The sequence below is a fragment of the Nematolebias whitei genome, chromosome 14 (genome assembly GCF_014905685.2).
Source record: "Nematolebias whitei isolate Nwh7 chromosome 14, NemWhi1, whole genome shotgun sequence".
NCBI lineage: Eukaryota > Metazoa > Chordata > Actinopteri > Cyprinodontiformes > Rivulidae > Nematolebias > Nematolebias whitei.
This window is the reverse complement of record NC_056511.1, coordinates 32245817-32260386: the sequence shown is the minus strand read 5'-3', so window position 1 is coordinate 32260386 and position 14570 is coordinate 32245817. Positions and strand designations below refer to the sequence as shown.

The following is a 14570-nucleotide window of genomic DNA, read 5'->3' as shown; positions in this document are numbered from 1 at the left end:
AAATTGCGGAATATACACATCGCCTGTTCAAATGTGGAAGAAATGCCGGGTGAGGCAGTGTAGTGCTCTGGTTCACCTCTGGGGGTGCTGTGTCATATACAATATATGAAGAAGGCGGTTGGAGCATGCCCATTGCTGTCTCTTTATATCGCCATTATTCATGTTTGATTGCACATGTGCTGCACATGCTGATGTTCTACAGTCTGTCTAATATATTGAATGAATGTGTGTGACATATTTCTTCTTTCTAATCGGTCATATATGCACAGTGAAAATACACAGGGTGAGGCAGAATATACCTTGCCGCACCGATAGGGGGCAGTGCTGCCCCTCAGGTGGAGTCCCTGTGCATTCTTCTGTTACACAGAGGGGCAGGGTGAAGCAATCAGTCCACTCATTTAAATTTATTTAGACAAAATGGAAGATCATATCTCAAAACTAAAGGATTTTTCTAAACTGGATTTTCAGTCGAAACAGAAGGTATTAGATAGATCAAGGAAAAAAAAAAGGTTAAATTGAAATATAAGCTTCTATTTTGGGTTCATATATGTGAGCATTGATTCCAGACAGTCAGTGTCTCACCTGTTGCAAAGCTCACCACACGTCACTGGTCAGTACCTCACTTATTTTTCAAGTTATCGTGCTCCCAACATACACTGATGGACAGACAGACGGAGAATATTTCTAATTCCCATTTATTGCTCAGCAAAAAACAAATCTTCACAAACAGTCTTTTAATGTAACAAGTCACTTTTTTAAAGCCTCAAATAAATAATTTCATCATGCTTAAAAAACTAACCTACGAGGAGGCGCTCAACCATTATGGCTTCCAGCCTCATGTTTAGTTATAATATTTGCTGATAGTGTGCATTGTTGTTTGTGTAGATATTCTTCTCAGACAAAATCAACAGAGTAACCATCACACCACAGTAGACTGTAAGTCATTGGCACACCTTGCTTCACACTAAACTTACCAGCACGGCTCGTCAGACCTCATTGATTCTGCAGCGCAGGTCGCCATGATGTTGTGATTTAAGATGGAAGTGGTCAGGGACACACAGAACCATGTTTGGTGGGTAGTCATGGGTAGAGTCTGATTCAGGGGCTACTCGTGGCATGACCTGCATCAATAATGCAATTTGTCGTTGAACGGGAGAGAAGTTACCTAGGTGATAGGAGGGCATACTCTGCACAGGAGCTTTCATCAGATCAATAGATTAGAAGGCAGCTTCTACTTCCTCTAGATAGACAAGTTTTCTTCTCAGTTCTCCATTAGGGCCATGGCAGTCCTTGGCACAGACAATCTGAAGACCTCACTAAACCATTCCACTAATTGTACCAGCATTCCTCGTTTATAGTCTTCTCTCCTAATTGCTGCTGTACATTTCCAAACCAATTTTTTTTTTTAAGTTTGGTTTATCTTGCCTGATTAGTTGAACGGGATCAAATTGATATTTTGTTGTAATCTGAGGTTAAGTGTCTGAAATAGATTTGACTTAACAAAGATATACATGTATTCTTTTGTTAAGCTTAAACCCATATAAAGGCCCAGTTTGCTGTGACTGATTGTAAAGGTAGCTATAAATTGGACCCCCCCCCACACACACACACACACACACTCTCTCTCACACACACACACACACACACACACACACACACACACACACACACACACACACACACACAGATTCTGGCAGCATTTGTGTTCACTTGTTGGGTCTTCAGAAATTCACAGACGACCTGTGTGATCCAAACTGAACAAAGTCATATGTGGGTGAAGTAAGACCACATTTCTGGACAAATTCACAGCAGCTACCTTTAAGAGCACACACAGACACATTCCAACATCTTCACAGCCCATTTCCTCTGCTAATAGACACATGGATAGATCACTGAACATGAAACATCCAGACAGCTGAGTGACACATGAATGGAAAGATATGGAAGAGAAAATACAGTTATAATAGAAATTGCACTAGTTTTATGTGTCTCAGTCAAATGTTAGGGTTCAAAAGGTAAACTGTCAGCTCAATACAAGATCTGACACCAACTTTCTTTGGAAATGTTCGAAATTGAGCTAGAAGACATTACAGATATAAGTTGTGTTTACTGTCAAGATGTTAGCACTTTGAGAACAATGTCAAAGTAAATTAACCTTTGGTCTTTGTCAGTGTATTTGTTCCCTCCCATATGTACAATAATGTATTTATGCTGATAATCCTGTACTGTTGAGAGGGAGGCTGGTGGAACAGTGAGGCTACAAGGAGCAGAGGTCACAAAGGTGCAGGACTTCAAGTACTTGGGGTCAACTGTCCAAGAACATGAGGAGTGTGGTAAAGAGGTGAAGAAGAGAGTCCAGACAGGATGGAGTGGATGAAGAAAAGATTCAGGAGTGATTTGTGATAAAAAGGTGTCAGCAAAGGTCAAAGGAAAAGTTTACAAGACTGGTGCGACCAGCTATGTTGTATTGTCTGGAGACAGAGACATGGACAAAAAGAGAGGAGAAAGAACTGGAAGTGGCAGAAATGAAGATGTTGAGGTTCTCCTTAGGAGTGACAAGGATGGATAAGATTAGGAATGAGATCATCAGAGGTACAGCACAGGTTAAACAACTGGGAGATAAAGTTAGAGAGGCCAGACTGAGATGGTTTGGACATGTTCAGAGGTGGGACAGTGGGTATATTGGTAGAAGGATGTTAGAAATGCAGCTGCCAGGAAAAAGACAAAGAGTAGATTTCTGAATGCAGTTGGAGAGGACATGGAGGTAGTTGGAAGATGCAGAGGACAGAGATGGAGGAGGATGACTCGCTGTAGCGACCCCTGAAGAGGGAACAGCTGAAAGAAGAATAATCCTAAACTCTTATTGACACATCAGTGATGTATGTTTAAGGATATTTTCCTTTGGGTTTCTAAAGTTTTGATCTACATGTAGGAATGGACGACGGAAACCCAAGAAAACTTAACAGATCATTTGAAAATAGAGCTGCACATTATTATTTTTTTTTAAATGATTGCAGTATTTTCATAAAAAATTGTGATGCTTTCTATCTTCAAATTAAAACAAGAATTGTTGCATGTTTTAGCGTCTCAGAAACTATCATCTATGGCTAGAAATATCTTTGTTTAGGCAGTTTATCTTTAGTGTGATTACATGTAATCAAACCAGTTTTGCCACAGCGTTCCACTCAGGGGTTGATGGTTTTCACTACTGCCTAATAAATGGTGCTGATTTGTCAACTTTCTAACAAAATAGGAGGAGAAACAAATTTGTTATTTCTCCCCTGAAATTTGACAGATTTTTATGCCATGTTCTTTGAATAATATATTATGCATTCTTGTTTTGTTTGCCATAAAAGGTGAGTGATTATGGAATTGTCTGTGTGTATTTGTTAGCCAAATATCTCATGAACCAGAGAATTAATTTTATTAAAAGCCCCAGAACAATTCATGGATGTATATTTAGGCATGATCAACCTTAGGGTTGTAGCTACTTCTGGATTGTCTATCAGTTTTACACATGAGTCAGAGTCAGAGTTAGTCAGAGATTCTTTGTCATTCGCACCACATGTGGTACATGTGGTGGAATATGTACATAGGGTCCCAGTTACATCCAACAATAAAAATGCAAAAGAAAAACAATGATAACATCTAAGATATGAACTAAGAAAAACATCAACTAAAAATAAACTAAGCACTAATAGCATAAAAACATTACGTCGAACAGCAGCATGAACATGAGCATGAGTCTGTGTGAGCAGATGAGCATGAACACATCAACATGAAACAGATCAGCAGCAACACGATGTGATTTTTCACAGTGATTATCCTGGTTAGAGATTTATGAGTCTAACTGCCTCAGGATATAAGCTGTTCCTCAGTCTAGTGGTTCTGCACTTAATGCTCCTCAACCTCCTTCCTGAGGGTAGCGGGGCAAAAAGTGTGTGTGCTGGGTGAGTGGGGTCCTTCATGACGCAGGTGGCCCTCTTCCTGCATCTGGAGGTGTAAATGTCTGTGATGGTGGGGAGGCTGACTCCAACAGACTTCTGTGCAGCCTTCACCACTCTCTGCAAAGCTTTTCGTTCTGATGAGATGAGTCTAGTGCTGCGTGGTCTGTTTGGGTCTTCAAAGCGTGCATAGAACTTGTTGAGGGCATCAGGCAGAGATGGGTCTTTGGGGCATTGTTCGCTCCTTCCTTTATAATCTGTTATGCACTTAATGCCCCTCCAGATGAGAGTCATCGTCAACAAATACTTCAAGTTCTACAGACTGTTGTAAGTCTTCGCTTCAAAGTTGGGCATTAACTGTATTTCTGTTAGCTAAATGTCTCATGGAGCTGTGAACAGGTTTTTACTTGTATCAATCAACCTTTATTTATACAGGTAAATCCCATTAAGCCTCGAGGACTCATTTACAAGAGAGACCTGATTTCAACAAAGAAAGATGACAACAATGGACAACAGCAACAACAATAAACAGTTATAAAAACTCATACTACAGTTTTTTTTTTTTTTTTTTTTTTAACAAATAGGATGGCTAAAAGGAAAAGGTAACAAAACAAAAAACAGCTAGATTCCAAGACAAATGTAGAAAACTAAAAACAGGAACATGTCTGCATTGGACCCTGCCAGGAGTCCAACAGATTCTTAAAGACACTTAGAGAGGTCAAGGACGAGAGCTTCAAATCTTTTTGTAAGATATTCGAGGAAACAGGAGCGGAGTAGGAGAAGGCCCTTTTGCCTAGTTCAGTCCTCACTGAGGGAACACTGCAGGTAATAATGTCCTGAGAGCGCACTCCGTAGCTGCACTCGCGCAGAGACATGTAGGAGGAGATGTATAAAGGCAACAGACCAAGAAGTGATTTAAAGATGAAAATGTACCAGTGAGAGAGTCTGCGTGAAGTTAATGATGTCCAGTTAACCAGTGAATACAGGGTGCAGTGGTGGGTACGATAATCACAGCCAGTTATGAATCTTAGTGCACCATGATAGACAGCATCCAACATCTGCAGGGTTCTTGTAGGAGCGTTCATGTAAATAATATCACCAAAATCAATTGAGGGAAGGAAAGTCACAGATACAAGGCGTTTTCTAGCATTCAGGGTTAGACAGGATTTGTTTCTGAAAATGAAACCCAGTTTAACTTTCAGTTTCTTTATCAAGTTTTCCACATGGAGCTTAAAAGAAAGATGTGAGTCGACCAAGATACCCAAATATTTATAGGAATCAACAAACTCAATGGGGACACCATTTGAGGATAAAATCGGAGGAAGAACTGCTGGGACCAACTTCCTATTTGAAAAAAGCATCCCTTTGGTTTTTTCGGCATTTAGGACAAGTTTGAGGCGGAACAAATCAGTCTGGATGTAGTTAAATGCAGATTTCAAAAGCTGGAAAGCCTTAGCAACTGTTTTAGCTCGACAATAAACAACTGTGTCGTCAGCATAGAAATGTATGGATGCATTAGGGATGTTTTTACCTACATTATGTATGTAGATTGTAAAGAGTGTGGGTCCTAAGACTGAGCCTTGTGGTACACCATTGTTGAATGTTAAATAACTGGAGGAAGTACCATTATGTTGAACACATTGCCTCCGGTCTGAAAGATAGTTAGAGAACCAACCAATGGTGTGATCTGAGAAACCAATTTCTGAGAGTTTATGACACAAGATGTTATGATCCACAGTGTCAAAAGCTTTAGACAGGTCTAAGAAAAGTGCAGCACAATAATCCTTAGCATCCAGTGCTTCAACAACGTCATTAAGAACCTTCAGTGAAGCAGTGGTTGTGCTGTGTTGTTTCCTGAAACCAGATTGATGTGGAGGTAAGATGTTAAATGAGTCCAGGTAATTTTTGATTTGAGAGTTTATCAGTTTTTCTAGAACCTTGGCTAAAATGCAGAGTTTAGAGATTGGTCGATAGTTTGTATAAAGAAATCTTTGATCAGACTAACTTTAAAAATCAACCCAATCTGAGATGGCCACCACAGTTAATTGGCCAGCACACATAGAAATAGTTAAAACTAAGTTAATCTTACTGATACTGAGCTAGGATTTGGTGTTGGCAGCTTAATACCTGTGACATATTTTGAGAGCAGATAGATTTCACAAGATTTTCATTTAAAACTTTGGCATCAAATGATACATATGCTCTCAAAGAATGCAAGTTTTACTTCCTTCTGTTTGTGGTTTTATTTGTGTTCCCCTTTCTCTGTTGTGTCTTTGTCATCAGAACAGGGTATGTACTGCTGTGCACACAATCAGTCCAGCCCCAAAAGCCTGGGCCACACCACTTGATCTCTGAGAGACCAATCAGATTACAGGCATAGAGTGTGTAATTGTATGGGACTTGGAAGACAATAGCTTTAGATTTATTGCCATCAGGCCATTTAAATGCAATATGGATATTGCACATATTAATATTACAATGGCATAATTTTCCATATATACAGTAAATCACAGCAGCTTTAATTTGAAACCCATGTTGGACATCTGTTTTAGCAGGAATTAGATGCTAAACCACAGAGCCTGTCCACCTCACAAATCCCACATTAACCTGTGTGTACCACTCCAAAGGAAAGACGGAGAACAATGTCCTGCTGGCAGCACAGGTACAGTTTTGGGATTTATGAGGTAAATCCATCTTATAAGTTCAGTGTCGAGTGTTTCAACACTCTCTGTTGATTAGCACTCCTCACTAGAAAACAGCTTAAATCCAGTTAATCAGCACGTCTGCAGCATCTGAACTGACAAACGCCGTGACGGCCCAAGCATTGCCGGATTGCATCATTATTTTGAAAGCAGGGAGCTGCTATTGTCTGCCAGAGCTGCTGCAGTCCTATTTTTGTCAGAGCATTTATCACTCACTGTCAGTTTACCTCTGGTTTCTACCAACAGCTGTTTCCTCTGTAGAATATAACGACACCGTATGGTCCTTGGATTAAAAAAAAAAAAAACTTTATAGCGTTCTCTTTTAAAACATTTTGCAGAAAGAATAATAATAATTTGCTAAACCAAATTTTAAAACAAATGCAGCTGCATGATGTTTCAGTACATGTACAATTGAAAACTCCACTGCATAAAGCATGTAGCAAGAAATATCAAGTTCAATGCAGCTTTTAGTAAATACTTCATGAATGCTTGGTTTATAAAATCTTAATGAAGCAAACTACAAAATCTAGAAAAATGTTTTTTTCTTCCCAAATGCAGTGTGAATGCAGATTGTTGAAAAGCTGAAACAAGTTGTTAAAACTAAAAGCAGCAAAACAATAGCTGAAACTTTAATCATGATGCATCGAAATGACCCAAAATGGTAGCTACAAGCAACTAAAAGGCTAGCTAAAAGTTATAATTAGCAAATGGCTAGCAAATATGTAACTATGTCAAAGGGTTAGTTAAAATGAAAAAGATGCGAAGGCTAGCTAAACATAGCTAAATAGTTGCTAAAACCTATAACAGGTTAACTAAAAGTTATAGCAGTTGTAGTTATGGAGTTACTGTGCGATTGTTAACTTGTTAATCTTCCCAGATTTGTCTTGACAACCAAAAACATCATTCTTGTTCTTGTTTTAATAATTGGGGACTGCCTGAAGGCAGCGGCATCTACCTATATTATCCACCTGAAAAGAGTCTTACTCTTCCTTCAACTTTAATGCAACCCGAACCCTAATGTGTACCCCCACAAATTTTACATCAAAACGACCAGCTCAGCACTGTGATGTATGCGCTTATTTATTTAGTGGCATTTTGAGTTACATTGGCGACGTAATTAAGAAAGATGCCTTTTTTACTCATTGATAAACACTGACAGAACTCAACAGCCTCAAACTACGAGGTCACATGACCTAGAGTGGAGAGGTCCCTGAACAAAACACTGATTAACTTTTGGAACCATTTTGGTTCAAGATGGCTGCCTCAGCTAACACGGACAACTTAACATTGACCATAACTCAGTTATTCTTTGAGATATTGAGCTGAAATTTGGTTTGGCCATAGCTGAGAGTGAGTTGTTATACATTCCTGATGCAAATTAAATATCCAAGATGGCTGCCTTAGCTAAAAGGGAAAAATACAATAACTCAGCTATTTTAAAATATACTGAGCTGAAATTTGCTGTGGTGGTATCTGACAGCAATGCAAAACACATTCTGAATTCAAATCTAAAAATTCAAGATCGCTGCCAAAGCAAATTTCAAATGGTTATAACTCAGCGTTTTTTAGAGCTATTTAGCTGAAATTTGGCATATTGGTAGCTGAGAGCAAACCTTAATAGGCTCTCATTGCAAATCAAAAATCCAAGATGGTTACCATATCGTAAAATAAATAATGACCATAAGTCATTGATTTATTGCTATATTAAGCTGAAATTATGTATGGTAGTAGCTGAGAGCGAAATCGAACACACATTACTCCACACACATTACGCCATCCATCCATCCATTATCTTCCACTTGTTCCGAAGTTGGGTCATAGGGGCAGCAGCTTGAGCAGGGAGGTCTAGACATCTCTTTCCACAGCCACCTCTTCCAGCTCTTCTGGGAGGGCCCCAAGGTGTTCCCAGGCCAAACGAGAGACATAGTCTCTCCAGTGTGTCCTGGGTCTTCCCCAGTGTCTCCTCCTAGTCGGACATGCCTAAAGCTCCTCCCTAGGGAGGCACCATGGGGGCATCCTTACCAGATGCTCGAACCACCTCAACTGGCTCCCCTCGATGTGGAGGAGCAGCGGTTCTACTCCGAGTCTCTCTCAGATAACTGAACTTCTCACCCTATCTCTAAGAGAGAGCCCAACTACCCTGCAGAGGAAGCTTATTTTAACTGCCTGTATCTGCAATCTTGTTCTTTCGGTAACTACCCAGCACTCATGACCATAGGTGAGGGTAGGAACATAGACCGACAGGTAAACGGAGAGCTTTGCCTTACAGTTCAGCTCTCTGTTAAACACAACAGACCAGTACAGAATCTGCAATACTGCAGATGCTGCACCAATCCATCTGCCAATCTCATGCTCCAATCCTCCCTCACTCATGAACAAAACCCCAAGATACTTGAACTCCTCCACTTAAGGCAGAACCTCGCCCTCGACCTGAAGGGCGCAAGCCACCCATTTCTGATTGAGGACCATGGCCTCAGATTTGGAGGTGCTGATTCTCATCCCAGCCGCTTCACACTCTGCTGCGAACCACTCCAGTGAGAGCTGAAGATCACAGCACGATGACGTCAACAGGACCATATCATCAAAGAGCAGAGATGGAAAGCCACTGAACTGGAATCCCTCTGCCCCCTGGCTGCACTGAGAAATTCTGTCCATAAAAGTTATGAACAGAATCGGTGACAACGGGGAATCCTGAAGGAGTCCAACTTACTACCAACAATGCTAACCAAACTCTCACACCACTTGTATAGGGACTGAACAGCCCATAACAATGGGACCCCAATCCCATACTCATGGAGCACACTCCACAGTGTACCCCAAGGAACACAGCTGATTGCCTTCTCCAAGTACACAAAACACATGTAGACTGGCTGGGCAAACTCCCATGACCCCTCAAAGACCCTAGTGAGGGTAAAGAACTGGTCTAGTGTTCCACAGCCAGGACGGAACCCACATTGTTCCTCCTGGATCTGAGGTTCGACCAACGATCTGACTTGCTTCTCCAGTACCCCTGAATAGACCTTAACAGGGAGGCTAAGGAGAGTGATGCCCCTATAATTGGAGCACACCCTCTGATCCCACTTTTGGAAGAGGGGAACCACCAATTCAGTCTACCAATCCAGTGTTACTGCCCCCATGTCCACACGATGTTGCAAAGGCATGTCAACCAAGACAGCCCCACAACATCCAGAGCCTTAAGGAAATCAGGGTGAATCTCATCCACCCCCAGAGCCCTGCCACTTCAGAGCTTTTTAACTACCTCAACAACCTCAGCCACAGTTATGGGCAGACCAACCCCAAAGTCCCCAGACTCAACTTCCTCCATAAAAGACGTGCCGGTGGGATTGAGAAGGTCCGAGAAGTATTCCCTCCACCTCCCGATGACATCAATGCTTGTGGTCAACAGCACCCCACCTTCACTGAACACAGTGTTAGTAAAGAGCTGCTTTCCCTCCTCAGCTGTCTGATAGTCTACCAGAATCTACTTGGAGCTGAGTACACACAGTACTGTCAAATCAAAAAAATTAAATGGCCACAATGTGACAGTCCCCGTCTAAAGTTTCTCCAGGAACTTTCTAGTTTGTTTTCTTACCTTGTGTGTTTTTAAAATACTTAACAAACAATACAAGGTTTTTCTGGTTCCACAATTCCAGCATTCACATGTCAGTTTGGTATTAAGTCCATGACCGGTTTCACACCACTTTACAACTTTGCATATGTGATCAAAGCCACCTGCTTGGCAGCCAGGCCAACAAAGACCCTAACGACCTTCCAGAAGGAGGGGAGTGATTGTGGTTTGCATGCGAGCTCGACTCAGAAAACTGTTACAGAACTACTTGTCAAAAGATCTGAGCATCTGGTTAAATGCTTAAAAAATTATCAACTAATATCGTGATGGGTTGCTGCATGCTGATGATTTCTGCCTAAGGTGATCTGTGATCTAAACGGCCTCACTGAAGTTTGACTCCGCAAAGGCAGCTCCCTCCTTTTGTTTGTAATCAAAGTTAATCTGTGATCTTTTTTCCCCTTGCCTTTATTTCTTTGTGTACAGTTTAGCAATAGACGAACGACATCAATTAGTTGCTGGTGTAAGTGCTGTGTGATACGCATCGGTGCAAGGCTCGCGTTTGATTTATGTTGTATTGTGTTAATTTACGTAGTTATTGAGCCACTTATCAGTAATGAGACAGCACCAGAAAGCAGCCGAGAGAGTGGGGAGAGAGAAACAACCAGCACAGGGTTGTTGTAAAGGCTACGAGAAGCTAATTAGAAACATTAAGTTTGCATTCAGAAGCACGCCGGGATGTTGCACGTTATTTTGCGCAAGACTCAAATAAACTTGGCAATGTAAGAAATACTATATTAATCTACTTGTTACTTGATTTATTGGGCTCTTAGCAGCATTTCAAAACTCACGTTACATAAAAAAGCAAGTTAGACATGCAATAAATACAATATTTTATACAAACAAGAAAGACTGTATTTGATTTGCAGCATTTTCAGTTAGGTCTACATTCTACAGAAATGAGAATCTCATTGAAACAAACTTATTTTACTTACTCAGTTGTTATTTTACAGTCCTGTTGTTTTCAAATAACCCAATACTGAGTTAATGCATCGGCTATAAATGTTGTAATTGAGTTAGAATAACCCAATTCTTGCTCCATTTATGGTGGATTTCAGTCCACTGAAGGATGGCTTTTATGGCTTTCTGTCTTGTTTGAACTTGATCTTTGATCAAATATTTATGAGTGAGGTAATGTGAGCCATATTTCTCCATTTATTTAGGGAACATTTTGAAGTCTGGCCATGATCTGGACAGACAAAATAAACTCCAGGGCTTCTTGTTAGTCTCAGTTAAGAGCTGATAAATCTGAAACGTCTAATTGAGACATCGGCAGAGATTTTTGTGCCTGACTATAGATTATAGTGTAAGGAAGGTCACTCTGGGATGTTTTTGGAGACACATATGTTTTATAAGGCTCGCCACATTCAGACTGCAGCATGCCAGGCCTTCAATTCTCTCTGTTTCTGCCCTTCAGGTTGACCATTCATGCAGAGTGCCCCATGCACCTGGAGGATTTCCCAATGGATGCACACGCCTGTCCTCTGAAGTTTGGAAGCTGTAAGTCAGCACGGATGATCTCAGATTTAAAAAAAATTATTAAACCAGAAGATATGAGGCAACACGTCAGAAGTATTCCACTTCCTCAGTCCACTTTTGGCATAAGAGGAATATACTGTTACACAGCTGAAGAGCCAAGGAAGTCCTTGTGTTTAACACAGAATGGCTTACTGCTGAGTAAGTGGTTCAGTGCATAAAGATCAAGGTTTAAACACCATTAAATGAAGAATATTACTCAGCTGCAAACTAAAGGAGCCTGGCCCAGTGACTCGCGGCAGGTTATTTCAGATATAAATATGTGCCGTGGAACATGTTTCATACAATATTTTAGTCCTGAAGTACAAGAATGCTATAGAAATGCTCTGGGTACGATTTGTAGTCAGAATGCTTGCAGGATAATTTCTCCAATAAATCAGAGGTACTATTGAAGGTAAAGTCCGAAAATACCTAAAGTCTTATGGATTTATTAGATACAGATCAGAAATATCTGGAAAATGTCACTTCCTCCACTACATTCTTGTTAGTCACAGTTCAGACCTATTGAAGTGAGATTCTCTGAAAAATTATGATCAGATAATATCTTCCATGTTGTAAGTAGGTCTTTGAATAGACTCAGTTTAGAGAAACAGTGTTTATTTCCAACCTGATTGAAGGCCTAGTGCAGAGGTCTGCAACCTTTTGATCAAAAGAGCCATTTCTGCCCCTTCGCTCACTAAATAAAATGTGTCTGGAGCCACAAAACCTGCTACAACTGTAATTATCAACTGATGGCCCATGGGCCACTGAGTTTGTTGGAGCAGGGCTTTTCTGGCCAGTGGAGGTGACATTATAAAACTAAAATTATATCATGAATTTTTACATTTATTGATATTTTTACATTTTAAGACAAAAAAGACCATATAATGTAAAGAAGGAAAATAATTATAGTTTAACGATTTTGATAAAAATTAAAACAGTAGGCCTATGTATCCTGATGCATGCTCAATAATCCAGGTAGAAAAATCTAAAAAAGTTAAATCTGGCAAAACAACAAAAAAATGTAGAAACGTTTCATCTTTCATCCAAAAAACTTCCTCAGTCTGAGGTGCTGTATTCAGCTCAGTCTCTTAAATAGCACCTTCTCAGAGTGGATCAACCAGTTTTGCTGCTGACAACCAAAACCAGCTGATCACATGATCAAGAAAGACCATCAGCCTAATAATAATAATAATGTCATCACAATGTCAGCACTGTATGTTTCCATACAATGGTGAAATTAGTCTCTGCATTTAACCCATCCACCACCAGGTGGTGTAGTGGGCAGCTATTGAAAGCGCCCGGGGGGCATTTTGGGGATGAGACGTGCTGCCCAGAGACGCCACGTGATTTGCAGTGACTGGGGATCGAACCTGGGACTTTCGGGTCCCAAGCCGGCTGCCCTGCCTCTACACCATCTCGGCCCCCATATGATGGATCATAAGCACACTGATGGCTGTTTACTATTCACAGAGGGTTGAGTGATACTAGCAATCACAGCATTGTAAGAGGGGGACAGTTGAACCCGGAGGCCTCCACCCCTCTTTAATGATGGACAATTTCTTTTCACAAAGATGGCCTCCTTTACTCCTCTCTCAAACCATCGTTCCTCTCTATCCAGGATGTGAACATCTTCATCCTTGAACGAGTGACCGCTGGCCTGGAGATGAGTGTAGACCGCAGAGTCCTGGCCTGATGTTGTTGCTCTTCTCTGCAGGGCCATCCTTTTGGCCAGTGGCTGTTTAGTTTTAATAGGCCTATGTGTGGAATAATAACTAAGCATCGGGTGGAGCTGCGGTAAATCGGTGGCTAGCACTGCGGTCTTTGAATCCTGAGGTTGCAGGTTCAAGCCCAGGTTGCATCAGGAAGGGCATCTGGCATAAAACAAAATGCCAAATCTTTCTTGCGAGTGGTGACATGTGAAGAATGGAATAGCTGAAAAAAACTGTTATTTACTACTTCAACAATTTCCTGCAGGATCAATAAAGTTTTTATCTTACTAGTAATTATCGGTCAAAAATTTACAGAAATTTTTCAATAAAATTGCCAAAACTAGTCTTTTCTGTTGTGGGTATAAAAATCTATACAATTAGATTTCATTATGTTTTATCAAAGCTTCAAAGAGCCACTGTTGAGGGACTAAAGAGCCACATGTGGCCCCAGAGCGTAAGATTGCAGACCCCTGTTCTAGTGGCTAGTCCAAACAGTCAGAGCCCAAAGTGGATTGATAACCGAAGTCAAACTAAAGTTATAAATTGTTCATAACTTTCCACAAAACCTCACTTCAGATGAACTGAACTGTCACTAAGGTACAAAACCCAGAATTAGAACAGTTGTGAGATATATATACATATATTTATTTATTTTTTCCTTTTTTTTTTTCTCTTTCGGCTGCTCCCTTCTTCAGGGGTCGCCACAGCAAACTAAGTCACACGAAGACTTGTCAGTTATTTTTACGCCGGATGCCCTTCCTGACTCAACCACGGACCACCGAGCTACCACAGCCCTCTGTGTGGAGCAGAGAGCTTCTATCTAGGACACCCAGAGGAGCAGATGGTAGGGGGTTAAGGGCCTTGCTCAAGGGCCCAGAGTGGGACGGATGAGGGTGGGGGCAGGTGTGGGTGCTACACCTACCCCACCCACATTTTTGATGCTGTCAGTACCGGGGCTTAAACCGGCGATCTTCCGATCACAGGCCCACCTTCTTTAACCTCTGCGCCACTACTTCCCTGTATAAATATATATATATATATATATATATATATATATATATATATATATATA

The 14570-nt window shown here is 40.9% G+C and overlaps 1 protein-coding gene across 1 annotated transcript in view; it reads left to right on the top strand.

Annotated features, from left to right (window-relative positions):
• The window catches only part of gabra3 (gamma-aminobutyric acid type A receptor subunit alpha3), a 285967-nt gene that overhangs the window by 238230 nt on the left and 33167 nt on the right, over positions 1-14570 (top strand). The window contains exon 6 of the mRNA XM_037688046.1: positions 11689-11771. Coding sequence (XP_037543974.1) covers positions 11689-11771 — 83 coding nt within the window. The remainder of the gene's footprint in view (positions 1-11688; positions 11772-14570) is intronic.